The sequence below is a fragment of the Apodemus sylvaticus genome, chromosome 5 (assembly GCF_947179515.1).
Source record: "Apodemus sylvaticus chromosome 5, mApoSyl1.1, whole genome shotgun sequence".
NCBI classification, from domain to species: Eukaryota; Metazoa; Chordata; class Mammalia; order Rodentia; family Muridae; genus Apodemus; species Apodemus sylvaticus.
Window position 1 is genome coordinate 160,563,350 of NC_067476.1, and position 15,751 is coordinate 160,579,100.

Consider the following 15,751-nt stretch of genomic DNA (forward strand, 5'->3'; position numbering starts at 1 on the left):
GGTCCTCTTTTCCCATGAGAGGCTAGCACTGCCATATGTGGGCTGGGAAAAATAGAGTCCCTAGATGTGAACAAAACTAAACAAAATCATAAATAACATAGTAAAAGACTCTTGTGCTAGAGTCTTGGTTATAGCTGAGTTGGTAAAGTACTTGACACACAACCATGAGGGCCTGAAAATCCACAATTAAAAAGCTAAGTGTGATGGCAGGCTGTTCTAACCCCAGCACTAGGTAGATGGGTCCTAGGGGCTTAGATTAGCCCTAACCGGTGAGTCCCAGACTGGTGAGAGACTGTGGCTCAAAATATAAGCCATATGGCTCCTGAGAAATGACACTAAGGATTGTTCTCTAGCCTCCACCCGCATGTGTACACACACACATACATACACACTACACATACAGAGGGGGGGAGGGAGGAGAGAGAGAAATATTTTACTAACATATCCAGGTAAGATATTTGTGATTAGATTTCATTCTATTCCTGGTAACAGAGACAAAAATAAAAACAACAGCAGCAACAACAACAAAAAACAAAATAAAACAAAACCAATATATTTTATTTTATTTTGAATTGTGACTGTAGGGTATGTGATTCACAGAGCAGGACATCAACTCCTCTGGAGCTGGAGTTAAAGGCAGCTTTGAGCCTCTTGATGTCGGTGCTGGGACTACTTAGGTCTCTTGCAAGAGCAGCAAGTGCTCTGAACTACCGAGTCACCTCTCCAGAAACAAGAAACTCATGTTGACAGATAAATTCCAGACAGAAAAGTCAAAGCACAGCAAAAGAGGGTACAGGCACATAGGCTCTTCGGGGGAGAAATTCATCATCTCAGAGACACCAGAAAAACTGCTCCACTCTAATCACCAGAGTCATTCAGACCTGACGCTGGGAGTCTCAGGAGCAAAGATAACCAGGAAAATGTGATTGATTAGTTCAGGACCTTACCTGGAAATTAAGCCATGAGTTTATGGACCCATCTTGAAAACATTGAAGTCTTGGTCCTGTTAGGAGATGGCTTGGGCCAGGGAGCTAAAGGGAGAGCACTGGGACCTCAGTTCTAATTGGGCATATGGAACAAAGACAAGGGGGGACCTGAGACCTGAAAGCAATCTTGCTTCTCCCCAGGGACTGAGGGTGAGGATCCAGGGTCTGGTTTAAATCTTCTCCATCCCAACTGTAGGGATTCCTGAGGGTGGGCAATGGTTAATTCTCCACTCACATCAAATGGTCCAGAATTTCCACTGGAAGTATATGTAGCTAGGCACAGTTCTGGAAGGTTCCATGTGACATACAACAAGTTGCCTGGTAAGAATATGGAACAGGCTCAGACCATTTAGTAACACATTTGGGTGACTTAATTTTTATAGATAGGCATCCTATCTGTCAAGAAAGAGCCCATCATGGTGGTCCCCACCATGAGGGTTTTGAGTGACATAATGTCAATATGCCTGGTATTTTCAGCTTCCCTATCCAACAGTCCCAGGGCTGAGGGCTGAGGAACAAGTGTCCAGGCCACGGTGGAAGAAAGAACTGTGGCGTAGGAGGGTGAAGACATCGCGTGAGAACACCAAGCAGAAGAAGTTGATGCTTCATCCCAAGAGGTAAGATATGTGGCCTCCTCTTCTCCTTCCCCACCAGCCTGGTGTCAGAAACTGCTAATAGTTACTTAGTTAAATTCCCAGGAACTGAATGTGACATTAAATGGCAGCTCAGTGGAGACTCCTATTCTATTGGTCTGGAGTTCTGTGGCTCCAATTCTGCCTCTGTTCTTCATTGCCTATCCAGCATAATTCTTTTGACAATGTAATTGTTTACTGGTATATTTCTAAGACAGAACACAGTAAACATTTGAGATAACCAAGTTGAAAATCCATCCATCCATCACCCATCCATCTATCCATCCATCCATCCATCCATCCATTCACCCATCCAATGACGAGAGATTATGTGTTAATTGTTGCTTTTAAGACATTTTTTAGTATTTGCAAGCAATGTGTATCTTTTGCTAAAAAAATATTAAAAATCCAGAGAAGCAAAGAGAATCTCTCAGCAATCTCAAGGCTTGGGGATATTCTTCTGAACATTCAGAGTCACTATTTTCTAGACAAGGCCAGAGACATTTTTAGGAGGCCTTAAGAGCTCAGCAACAGCTCTTGTGCTAAGTGTATCAAGCAAGGAGTCTGTCTAAAAGTTACAGCCACATCATAAAAATATTTCATACAAGTGTCTTTATTTTCCACTCATCTCAAGCTATAAGAATTTTGAGGATACAAGATTTGTCTTCTTGAGTGGCCACAGCTGGCCAGAGAGGAAAAGTAGCCACCCTAGTAGATAAGAACTATGTTTTGTGAATACCCCAGTCCTTACCTCTCTTCAGCATTAGACCTTCAGCTATGTTTCTCAGCTGTCTTACATGCCTATATCCACAGACAATTGAATTTGAAGATCTTTATCCTAATAGTTGACCTTGAGGGAGTCAAGACAGGGCATCTTTATCAGAAAACTGTTATAAAAGATCCTTAAAATTGAACATGTGGAGTTGGGCACAGTGGAGCAAGGAAGCTCTGAACAAGGTACTTGTCTTAGTTACTTTTCAATTGCTTGATAAAATACCATGACCAAGGTGACTTATAAAAGAAAGTACTTAATTTGAGGCTCATGATTTCAGAGAGTGAGGGTTCATGACCATCTTGATGGCCAGCAAGACAGCAGGCAAGCAAGCATGCACTGGAGCAGTAGCTCGTGTATTCATCCATCTTTCTATAATACTTATCCACCCATGTACATATCAATTATGTATCCCATCATCCATCTATCCATCCATCCATCCATCCATCCATACATACATACATACATACATACATACATACATTTATCAATCAGTCATCTATCTATCTATCTATCTATCTATCTATCTATCTATCTATCTATCTATCTATCTATCTTGCTGTCCACTTACCTATCTAACTATCCATCTTCCTAACATTGCTGTGAGGTATTACATTATGGGAGTGAGGTTCACCCTTCTTTGATGCTTGTTAATATTAGCGGTTTTGAATCTTTCAAATGATGAATATAGTTATTAGAATCACGTGAGAGTCTAGATAGTATAGACTTTTTTTTTTACATGTTAAAACCGTGTGTACATTCTTCTGTCTAGCAGTTAGTTTTTAAAGCCATCTTATTCGTGTTGGCCTACGGAATTGACCCATTTTCTTTTCTGGATGCATTTTTGGATCATTCGTCTGGTATTTTCTTCAGAATTCCTGTAGGAAAGAAGACTGCCCTGGTTGTCATGAGTTTGAAATAGCTGCATTCATCCTGGTGTTGGGCAGTATTTCTTCTGGCTACAGGGCTCTAGGTAAACACTCCTTTTTTGCTCAGGGCTTCAAGGCTCTTCTTCCACCATCTTGAGTTTCTATTTTGTTGAAGTCTTCTGTTTGCCACTTCTCTGTCTGTGGAATGTCTTTATGTCTGGCTGCTATTAAAGCTGTTCCTTTAGTGTTTGCATTTCACCATTTTACTGTGACGCTTGGAGTTAGAGGTTACCCATTATGTACCCCATTCAGAATCTGCTGGACTTATATGATCTTCCTAGAAAATCCCTTGACCATCATTTCTCAAGCACAATTTCCATCCTACTCTCTCCTCTCCTTCTAAACACAGGAAAGTAATGTTTCTTAGACTTCCTCTCTCTCTCTCTCTCTCTCTCTCTCTCTCTCTCTCTCTCTCTCGTGTGTGTGTGTGTGTGTGTGTGTGTCTGTGTGTGTTCTTGTGTATGGTACATGTATGTAAACATTCACATATATGCTGGTGCATAGGAAGGCCATACACACACACACACACACACACACACACACACACACACACACCAGGTCTGTTCTCAGCTTCACTTTATTTTTGAGGCAGGATCTCTTACTGACTTGTACCTTGCTCAGGCTTTTACTCATGTGTGCTTCCCCAGAGCTTGGAGTGTATGTTACTATTCCTGTGTGTTCTTTGGTTTTGTATGCAGGTTCTTGGATTACAGCTCAGGTATTTGTATAGCTCAGGTCTTGATGTTTCTTCAACAAGCACTTTGCCAACTGAGACATTTCTCCAACTTATTCTTAAAAACAATAGGGTCTTATTGTGTAGCCCAGGCTGGCCTGCACTGCTGAGTCTCCTGCCTCAGCCTCCTGAGTATGGTCTTACAGAATGAACCACCTGGACCACCTTGCATGTCTTCTACCTTTAATAACTTTTGTGTCTGTATGGATACACAATGTGGATGCATTGTTCAGTGATATCCTTAAAAATTTACTAATTTTCTGAACTCATTAAATGACTTCTCTGTTGAAGCTTTATTGATATATAATTGAGTTTTAATAAATTGCATATCTTTAAGACATAATTTAATTAATTTAATTAATTTTGACATAAATTTGTAGGATGCCAACAGCAGAAAGTTTCTATCACATCTTTGTAATTCTTCCCTTCTCTCCAAACTGCCTCTCCTGTTCCCAGTGAACTTTAATGTGCTTCTATCAATGTAGATTTGATTGCTGCTTCTAGACTACGAGAGAAACAAATTCATTCTCTCTGTGTGGGAGTTGTTCTTCTCTGGGGTTAGCTCTCCCAGACACCTTGATTACTCTGAGACTCATTGATTCACTGGGTTTAATTTCTGTTGCTTTAGTAAAACATGGTAAAAAATAAAACGCCAACAATCAGCTTAAGGGAGAAAGAATTTCAGTTCACAGTTCTGAGTGACAGTCCCTTGTGGCAGGGATGTGAAGGCTACAGTAACTTGAAGTAGCTCTCACATGACTGTCACATGACACCCACAGTCAAGAGCAGAGAAAGATGAAGGCATGCTCCCTTGCTTGATTTCTTGTGCTTACCTTGAGTTTTCATGCTTACACAGCCCCAGACTCAACACCAGCAAGAGACTTCTACTCTGGGCTGGGGTCTTCCCAGGTCAATTAGCATAAGACAATCCCTCACAGGCAAAGTCTTTGGCCGACCTGACCTAATTAATTCTTCATTGTGATTCTCTTCCTAGGTTATTTTAGGTTATATTGAGTTGCCAGTTAAAAGTGACCACCACATCCATGTTGTGTGCATAAACAACACTTCATCTCTTCTTGATGGATTCATGTGCCTGAGGATGACTGGGGTTCAGTTCATGTTTAGGTAGTTATATCGCTAAACCCATGGAGTCGCACCAACATGACTGTCTAAATATTTTTAGTTAGTTAGTTAGTTAGTTAGTTAGTTAGTTTGTTTGTTTGTTTGTTTGTTTTTGAGACAAGTGTCCTCTGAATGTGGGACTGTGGGTATGTACTACCATGCCTGGCCCAAATAGTTCTCTTATTTACTTACTTGGGTTCTTGGGATTAAACCCATATAAATGCCAGGCAAATGCTCTACACTATGCTACATCTCTAATTACCAGGTTCTATTTCCCTCATCTTAAAGAGTAACCATCTTCAACTTTGATGAAATGCACTTTCTTCCTTTCCCCTTTCGTTGTATTTGCTCTCAGTACACAATCTCTGAACTTTCTTTCTGACCAAATCACACATTTCCCCTACTGCTCTGTGCCTCGGGGTTCAGACTTGAGCCTGGGACCCAGGCTCACTTCTCTTTAAGGTATGAGTTATGGATAGAAGCTCTGAGGTTTGCAGGTGGTCATCTGCCTGCCCTAACATGATCTATTTGTTTTGGTGCAAACAGCACACCATTTTGATTATAACACCTAAACCCAAGAGTTTCTACATAAGGCTGGTGCATTCAAAACAGCATGGTACTTCTATCAGCATAGACAGAGACTGATTGGAGAGTCAAGGAGGTGGAGAGGGACTTTTGATAAGTTGTTAAAGGAAAATCAGTGGAGAAAAGGAGAAGGGATTGTCTTTCCAACCAACAGTGCCCATCCTAGAAAGCAGAGGAAGCCTTGAGCAGTAACTTCATCACACAACTCCCATCAGTCCGCATTGTCCAGATTGTAAGTCAAATTAATCATCTCTCATCTCCACCAGAGGTCTGTAGCCTTCCATAGTGGTCTCTTGTTCATTGGCATCCTGTCTTTATTGGTCTATCCTTTTAAACAGTTTTATTACATGTATTTGTTTATATATTGTGTGTGTTGAGATCAGAGGACAGTATTCGAGGTGGGGTTTCTCCTTCCGCTCTGTGTGTCCTGGGGATGGAACTTAGGTTGTTAGGCTTATTGACAGCACCTTTACCCACTGAGAAAGCCATCTTGAACCCAGTTCCACTGAGTCATTCATGGATATTATGTTTTATCTCCAAGAAGCACATACATAAAGAATCTGTCCACTACCTCCTCTGAGGCGGGGTCTTACTGCACCTGGAGGTTGTGAATTCAGCTTGGCTGTCTGGCCAGCACAGTTCAGGCCTCCTTCCATGCCCATCTCCCCAGCGTGGGGATAACCGACCCCCACAACCTGGCTTTTGTGCCCATGCTGAGGGTCTTAACTGTTTAGCATGGCAAATACCTTGTTGACTTAGCCATCTCTCCAGGCCCTCCATCCTTTTTAAACTGCACGTTAGAGTTTGCTCTTGCCCATCCCAGCAGTTGAAGTCCCCCACGTCTGCCTCTGTTTACTTAATAATTCTCACTTACAGCAACTGAGTGCCTTGTGCTCATGATATGGGAACACTGAGATCTGGGTTGAAAGCACCCCTCTTGGGGTGGAGTGGAGACTGCTTGTTTTGCTTCTACCAACCCTGCTAGACTCTAGTCTAAATGAAGCTCTTGACATTACGGTTTTCCTGGTCTCAGTCCACAGGAATCAGGGAAGGTCTCTTCTGTTGATAGAGCCAACTGGAAGGATTTCTCCCCATTCCCTGGGGGGTGGGGTTCGGGGTGGGGCAGGGTGAGTTAGGAGCACTCACTTCTCAGTCACAAATGTGGTCAGTGCATGGCCTGCTGGGGGCCTGAAGTCTCTGCAACAATAAGAACTGCCCCCTTGATGTCCACTGAGGTCCTGTCCCACCAAGCTAGGGGACATAAACAGAAATCACCTGGTCTGGAGAAACCATTGAGATGAAAACAGATTTACCTGCCCAGATTTTCTTTCTTTTGAATTTTAAATGTGTTGTGCCTTCCAATCAGACTATCAATACATTTAAACCTATTTAACTTTTAAGAACAACTTACTTGTAGTTTTGGTTGGTTTTGGTATATGGAGGGCTGTCCTGGGACCAGAGTGTTAGGTCAAGGCTCGGGACGCAGGAGACAGGGCTCGCATTTAATTTGCTATGCCTTGTTGTTAAGAAGGTATTTTAATTTCTAATACTTTCAAAGCTCTGATTTCGCTAATTTGATCAAATCAGTCTCAGACTTCTGATAGAGCTCCTAAGAGATGGTGTGTGGGAAGTGGCACATTTTGATTTATCCACAAGGCTATCTTTTCTTCTGTAGTTTACCCAGTGATGGTCTTGTTGAAGAATTTTTCCCTAACTTCAGTCTCCCAATGTCATGAGCATATAAAGACATCCTATGATACTTCTTTAACATACATAAATATACACAGTCATATATATGGAAGAATTTAGTTTGATTTTTTTATGATTTAGACAACCAGGGAGCATGGAACAGATATGATTTTTTTATTTGTTTTATCAACTAGTTATAACTTAATGTTTTTAAAACCACATATATGCTGTTATATCACTCATACATATTTCAAAAATAGAGATTTTATTTGATTGGAAAACCCTAAAACATAATGTAGAATTTACGTAAAAATCAAGGGTCCTTCGGCTGTTTGCTGTCTTTAGTTCCCTGCTTCTACTGGGCCTTCATTTCAGGGCCATTCCATTCGGTCTCATTTCTCTCTCCCTCTCTCTATTCCAACGCTATGATGAGAGCGGCTGTTTCATTAATGACCCTGCTCCTGTTAAAAGAGAGGGAGTCAAAAACTCGGGGTCCATTTTGAGAGTGGAAATGGAAACGTGGAGAAGCTTTATGCCTGCATGACTAATTACTTAGATGTTAACTCGAGGCCCAGAGATTACAAAGTTCTCGGAATTCATCTGTGCCAGGCCCACAGCAAGCACTGGACCGTGGAATTGGGTTTTGTTGATTAATTTATGGCTGTGTACAAGCATGAATCACTCAGAGACTTGGCTGAGGAAGCGTCCAGCAAATGCAAAATAGATAGCTCCCATAGAGAGGAGATGATAGACAAGTGTGTGTATGGGGGGGGGGGGCTCAGTCCTAAAAGGCACATTCAGCCCTGAAGATGGGATTCTATTTGTCATGAAGGTCTACTTTGTGCATTTGTTATTCCTGTCTTCAGTCAAGTTGGAAGTTACTCAGTTAGAGAAGTCTGTGTAGTGAGGTCCACAATCGTGTAGACAGTGGGCCTGAGCTCAAGTGGCCTTTGCTGCCTATGCACCACACGTGGCTGAGACCCTGTGACCCGTTGGCCTCAGCACTAGGGCTTTGAGCATGGTCACAGATATCTCTCAGCTTGTCTTTGCTCTGACATGTCCTTAGGGCCATGAGAGGAGCTGGGAGAAACAGCAGGACTGAGCTCTCCCCTGTGTGCGCATGTCTGAGGCCCGCCTGTTCACCCACTTGCCAGGTCTCTCCTTAGATCTCACTACAGCAGTATTATAGAGCAACGGCAGGGCTAATACACGTTAACATGCCAAGACTCATGACAGCAACCTCAACCCTCCTGTCTCCTGAGTGAACCAAGGGCCTCCACTCCAAACTGAAGCCCACAGGCTCGTGATCTTAACCTACCAGACTTCAGGAACCCCTGATGCACTCACTGACCTGGGCGAGAAATGCTCTCTGTGACTGGCCTTCATGAGACCGAGGAGCACAGGTGTCCTGAAACACATTGCAAGGACTCAGAGGAAGCAGAAGAGGGGCTTGCATGGAATGTATAGTTCAAAATCCGAAAGATCAGGGGCTTCTTCTTAAAAGTATAAAGGAGAAAATGGATCAGCTCAGCGTCACAAACTAGATGTGAACTTGAAAACCTGTTCAAGTTTGAACTTGGAAGTTGATCTTAGACTCAGCCTTGAATAAGCTGAGGGAACAGGGAGCGAGGGAAAGGGAGAGAGGGAACAGGCCTTGCATCACGTACTAAGTCTACATGTACTTCAGGTTTGTGCATACCGAGGTCCTTCACACCAAAGCAAGCGTCCTGAGAGCAGCACGCACACCTAACCCTGTTGGATTCTTTAGAAAGGGGGGGTTGGGTTGTAAGTGAGCTCTTAGGAGGAGGCTGTGAAGAGCCAGCTGAAGGCAGGGAAAGGGGTTGAGAGACACTTAATGAGTCTGCCCCAGCCTGGGCCCTCAGGACCTCTGAAGTGGGACTTGTACCGTACAGATAGTCCTACTTAGAGGTAAATATGTCTGAACCACAGCACCCCACACCAGTCACCCAGGTGGAAAGTTTCCCAGGTATACATGAGCAAGTCAAGACCCCACCCCCACTGGCCCAGAGGGTTCACATGTCCCCAACAGCAGGGGTAGAGATGGGTAGAGATGGGTAGCCCCAGGGAGAACAGCCTTGAGGTTCTCTGAATGACAGCAGATGAAAAAACTTCCCAACCAGGCTAAATTTTTGAATGCAGCTGCTTGTGGGGTGGTAGGGACACTACACTTAGATTCCTCTGAGAGGACTAAGAGCTATGGGGACAGCCCCATCCCAAGGCTAAACAAATCATCTCTTCGAAGATAGTACCAGAGTGTGTGTGTGTGTACCAGATATATATGTTCTCCTCAAGCATAACAGGATCCAGGTCCCACTTTGGTAAGACCGACCGGTGGGCCAGGAACTCTCCTGTCAGACCCCCAGCCCCTTTGATTGAATGAAGTCTCCAAGGTTCAGGCTATGTGCCATTCATAAAGCCTGCAAGTCGCTGAAGTCACCAGTGGTCTTGGGGGCAAAGGTGATCCTGCACACTTGCTGGCTGCATGTCCCCCACAGGACCCACCTCCCTTCCTTCTTTTGTGTGCTTTGAAATCACTCAGCGGGAGCTCCGGTGGGTTGAGGGGGTTATGCTGAGTGAAATAGCAGCCTGCCTTCCCTCCCCTGATAGCTCTTTGGGGAATCTGTGGTCTTGACAAATGGCACAGAGGTTTCAGGAACAGAGCTAGACCCCCACCCCCACCCCAGAGGACGACAGCTCCTGCTCCAGGCTGGGAAGACAAGTTTCTTTCAAACGTAGACACCCAGTGAAGGAAAAGAAGCCACTCTCTCATGGCTGGTGCCAAGAGAAGGCAACACCTGAGAGGATGCTGTGTGTTCTTCAGCCCTGATTTAAAATTCCGCAGTCAGCCCTGGTAATGTGGTCCTGTGGTTGTGTCATGGAGGAAGCTCACACACACACACACACACACACACACACAAACACACACACACACACACATACATGGCAGGAAGAAGGCTAACCATGAAGCTTCTTACCAAGAAGGTTCTCATGTAGAGCACCACGGGAGTCAAGTGCTTGGAAGCAGAAGCCAGTACAGGAAGGTAGCTCCCCTAAGGATCTGCAAAGAGCTTTCAAACAAGCTTAAGGCATGTGCCAGTGAGCCTTCAACTCGTCTTAGCTTCTTCTAAGATGTGGGTGCTAGATAAGATGGCGGGTTTACTTAGAGCTATACCTGCCTGTCAGTAAAATATCGAATCCTAAGAGACGAGCACAAGTTCGTGCACACATTACTTGCTGGATGCATGCCGTGCATTACAAGGGGCGTGCACCAAGAGAGTGCAGTCTACATGACAGCCAGTTCAAGTCAGCCCCTAGCCTTTCCCCATCCTTGTGATGTCTGCCCTCTGGGGTGTGAGTGATATTTTGTTTTTGGGACCGCTAGATCAAATGAACTGAAGGGGGCTCTCTGTTAGGAAATCTGTGCAGACCCCCAAGACACAGGCTGCCAACCTCACCTGTGGTGGTGACCATGACCAGGTGTGGTTCTTAACAGTAGCTTACATGCTCAGCAACCTCAGAGGGGAGCATATTTAGCGAGTAGCGAAGGACCGGAATCCAATGGCAGCATGAGTAACATTTAAACATGATCTCAGGCTGGGGGCCTGCTTCGTCGGGTAGAGCACCCTCTTCCCATGCTTGGAGGCCTGGGTTCCAGCCTCAGCACTGCATAAACCAGACATGGTGTTCTTCACCTATGGTCCCAGCACTCAGGAGGTTAATGCAGGAGGATCAGAAGCATCCTTAGCTATGGAGGAATTTTAAGGCCAGGCTGGGCTCCAAAAAAGACCACATCCAGTCCAGCCCCACATTTCCAGTTCACCCCCAGGCCCTTTCCAGCTTTCCCTCTGTAGTGCTTAATAATAAAATAGTACTACCCTGCCAGGACTCTGCACCGAGTCCTAGCGGTCCCGCTCAGTGTGTTTCTCACTGTCACCACTGAGCTAATCTCTCCCAGCTAAAGCTCACAGCATCCCAGCTGTGTTTCCTCTCTGCCATGGACTCTGTAAATGGTGGGGGTTCTGTGCTCCCACCCTGCACCCACTCCTTCCAAACACCCGGCGGCAGCAAAGCATGACTCTCAAACTTAACCAATTATATTTATGTATATGAAACTCCCAATTGCAAGATGCCAATTTACAATGATAAAAGTCTTATTCCAATTTCTGACCTTTTGGTAAGTTTACATCTGATTCCATCTTGGTTCACATCTCTCCTCTCTGCTCCTGTCTCCCAACCTCTCTCCCTTCACTCTGCCCTTTACTCCTCATCCAATCACAGCCCTCTCCATACTTACAAATTGGGCAGGGAAGTTCTTGCTGACATCTCTGCACACAATGACTGTAGATGCACTGTTTTGCCCCACAGGTGTGAAGGGAGTTTCTGGCAGAGAGCCAAACGGCTGTGCAAGCCTCCCTGGTTGCCGAGAAGAAGCTGTCTCCCCCACCGACTTGAGGGCTTAGAGCCTCGGGGGACCCTGGGGAGGAGTTCGGCAGAAGTGGCAGGTAACATTTTCCTTGGTGGTGAATCCAGACTAAGTGAGCAAAGGCACTGGGCCCTAACATTTAAATCAGGAATGATGTAGATGGGCAGCTCAAGTCCAGACGGGCAGAGTGTATAACGGGCCACAACGAGGTGTTTAACCTGTGAGACAACCAGCCTTGATCTATGGAAAATGGTGGGGCGTGAGAAGTCAAGATGCCAATTCTGGCATGCAAGAACCAGGACTGCACAACTACAGATTCCCTCTGGGACCTGGGAATGTGTGTACCAGGGACTCCTGGGGCCTCTATCTCCATCTCTGGACAGGAAGTATGCTCAATTCTTCCCACAATCCCATCATTGTAAGGCTCTGGGGATGGAGGTAGTGGGGGGGCTGTAGGTGTCAGAGCCCATGACAAGTATTTATGGTTCTGTGAGACACACGTGTCTAACATTTACCTGGGCAACAATGAGGACAAGGCCCAGAGGGAACTGGGACATGAACTCATGGAGGCCACTTCCTGGAATAGAGCTGTCCCAAACTCTAGTCCCTGAGCAGCTAGGACACGTCAGGTGACTTTTCTGGATTGCCACATTTTCTCCCTTTTACCCAGCAGTGGTGACTCCAGCCTTGGTTGCACTTGAAGAGGGTTGGCTGGGAAGAATGGAGCCATGTTTTAGAGGCTTTGGGGCCCATCTGGCTAGCAGCATCTGAATTACCATCTCTTTGTGTCTGGTGGTTAACTGGTTGGTTCAAGGACTGACTGAAGCCTTTGTCAGGTGCCCCATATTGATTCTTAGGGACCACAGTGGAGGCATTTACTCTTCCTCTGTATAGCTCCGGCACCTCCTATAGGCAAATGGTACTTGTTCCAGCCCCATACCCTGTCCCTAAAGCCTTCTCTCCATGTAGAGAGGAAGATAAGGTGTAGTGCTTCTTACTCAGAATCAAACCAGTATAGGTATAACTACTCACTCCTATTGTTGGATGGCCAGCTGGAGAAGGCAAAAATCCTGCTTTGGTTAAGGCTTCTGAAGGGTCTAGATCCAGAAGGAAGAAAGGCAGAGGTGCAGAAGGATGCAAGAGATCAACTCTCCTCTCTCTCTCTCTCTGTGGTCCAAGGCGCTCCCCTTCGTCGACATTTCATTGTTCTTTATTCAGTGAAATCGTCTACTGTGCTCAGTGATGCCCTCCACAGAGTTTCTCTGTTCAACATGAGTTTGCCTGTACACCAGAATAAGAGGTTCCTTCCATACAAGGGCCAGAGAGTACTGTGACGCTATCCATGCCTTGTCAGCGGGCCTTCATGTGACAGTATTGATGGCATCCCTGTGCTTTCAAGACTCTAGGGCATGCATCTCCCCATTCCCTGAGAACCTTGTCAACTTGCAGCCTACGGATAGGACCCCAGCTCTCAGAGCTCTGCAAGGTGAGGAACTACAGGCCTAGGGGCCCCACATTGAAGAGTCCCCCATGTGGGAACCACGGCCTCTGCTGTCTGACTCTTCACTCGTTGTCTCTATGGGCTTCATCATCACCTATCTCTGTGAGGGTCTGAATCTAGGGTTTTCCTTCACGTGGCAGGGAGTTCCTACATGGCTGACTGAACTATCTGGGAGTCGATGGTCATGTCTGTCTGTGGGCAAAATGGTCACAGCCAAAACATGTGGGAGCAGCTGAACTATGCCAGTTGTCCTTAGAATGGAGGTCTCCAGCTCCCTTCTCAACAGCTTTGGAATGGTGAATCCAACTGTATTGGGAGCTTACAGCAGCCAAGCCATACACCTAGGCTCTGTGCCCTACAGGTAGGAGGGACAAAGAGAGTCTCTGTTCTTGACAGTAGGGGAGACAGTTTGCTTGACTCCTTGTCCATCTTTGACCAAGCCATACTGGGAATGGAATAGGTGACCTGTTCACTTCCATGTGGAAGATTCTGACTGTAGAGTTCAACACATAAGCAAAATGCTTACAGCCAATAGGCCCAGATCCTCAGTATGAGATTGCAGTAGCTTCTGGGTTCAGCCTTATTTAGCAGCTGCCAAAGCAGACAGTGATGTTGATTGCTAATACACACGTGTGTAACAGTGACAGGTGCAGAGTACTGAGTGAGAGAGACCCATGGTGACTAGTGCTCGTGCTTTAGGAGGAATGGGAGGCCACTCTCATGAGGCTTGGGAGGAGGCTTCCCTTGGAGACCAGGGCCTTTTTATGGAAAGGTGGGTGTGGTTTTCTGGCTAGGTATTGGGCACAGGAAGAAGAATGGCCAGGATGGAGATACAGCAGAGGTGGATAGGAGCCACCATGTAGGGTTGTCCAGCAAAGGGCACATTGTCACCCGCATGCTTGCTGGATGAAGGAAGGTTGTCCTGCTGGCCCATCCAACGCCACAACAAGCCTGGTGCTTCTTCTCCCTGTAGAGTTCTCCCAGGCAGCCTTGGGGCTTATCTCCTGTAGATCCCCACTCTGTTCTTTTCTTACATGGACAGCCATCAAGGAATTCAGAGATGTCACTAAACCTAGGGTCCTCTCGCCCTAAGAATCATGCATTGATGAGTTCCAAGGACTCTTTAGTAGCATCGTTTTCACAGATCACAAAGATTGGGAAGCTGCTCTCCAGCCTTTGTAAGTCACCCTCATCCGATCCCACATAAGCGATTGTACATGTCTTCCTGAAGGAACAGAGGGCAGGGTGTGTTCGGATGTCAGTGCATAAACCGGCTTATCACCTGGGACCTCCTCCATGGCAAACACGTGGCAGGGCGTGGCAGCTAGCCTAAGCCATAAAAGAACAGAATCACAGGGCTGGGAGATTGTTCATTGGGCAAAGTGCTTGCTGAGGAAGGGCAGAGGCCTGAGTTTATAAGTAAATCCTTGATACCTGAATGAAAAGCCAGGTGTGTGTATTGTCGTAAGCTCATTACCGGGAGTTGGGGACAGGAGACTCTCTGGGCTTCCCTGAGGAGCCGATATGACCAAATCAATGAAGAACAGTGAGAGACCCTGCCTCTTTTCCTCTTTTTCACACACACACACACACACACACACACACACACACACACACACACACACACACACACAGAGAGAGAGAGAGAGAGAGAGAGAGAGAGAGATTCTCTACCTACCCTAAGCAGAAGACTCTGTAATAGTCTGGGCTCTCAGACTGCATGGGACCCTTCAGTGTCCCTTTAAGAAGAAGGATGAGGGATCAGTTCAGGGAGCCATAGGTGGCCCCTCTCATGTGCCTTTATGGACAATGCAGACATTCAGCTCCACATTCCCCTAGAGTGTGCCTCGTCTTACCCTACGACCCCAACCACGGGACTATGTAAGCCAAAGAAAAGAACACCCACTCTCCGTGGTCCTTTCCAGGCACACCTGCTTCTGGGCACTGGTTTGATAGAGATACATGGGTCTTAGGAGCATAGAGTTGCATTAGAGAGCCACCGACTCTGTCAATTTAAAAGCTTCTCTCAGGCTGCAGGGAGGCTGTGTATCCACCTGGCAGGATGTCTGAAAGGCCCCAGACATCCCCTTCAGGTCCTCCTCTTGGAGATAATCTACTCTGTACAGTCCAAATTCAACCGTAGCCTTCCATGGCTTTGTCACACCCCCTAAGAACAGAGGTGCGAGCTAATGAATATGACCAGGTTTCCACAGGAGCAGACTCCAAAGTTGGATGGCACTAAGCTAATTTCCCTGTGGGAACCCAGCTCCAGGCTTGCCCCCCATAGGTGATAGCACCCTGAACAGCCTGTGGAGCTCTCAGATGTCTAAGCTCTGCTGTCTGATATTTGAGCAGCAG

The 15,751-nt window shown here is 45.9% G+C and overlaps 1 protein-coding gene across 2 annotated transcripts in view; it reads left to right on the forward strand.

Annotated features, from left to right (window-relative positions):
- Positions 1 to 15,751, forward strand: part of Znf831 (zinc finger protein 831) — an 88,631-nt gene that overhangs the window by 28,468 nt on the left and 44,412 nt on the right. For both annotated transcript variants that reach the window (XM_052184479.1, XM_052184480.1), the window contains exons 4-5: positions 1,464 to 1,603; positions 11,835 to 11,971. In XM_052184479.1, coding sequence (XP_052040439.1) covers positions 1,464 to 1,603; positions 11,835 to 11,971 — 277 coding nt within the window. The remainder of the gene's footprint in view (positions 1 to 1,463; positions 1,604 to 11,834; positions 11,972 to 15,751) is intronic.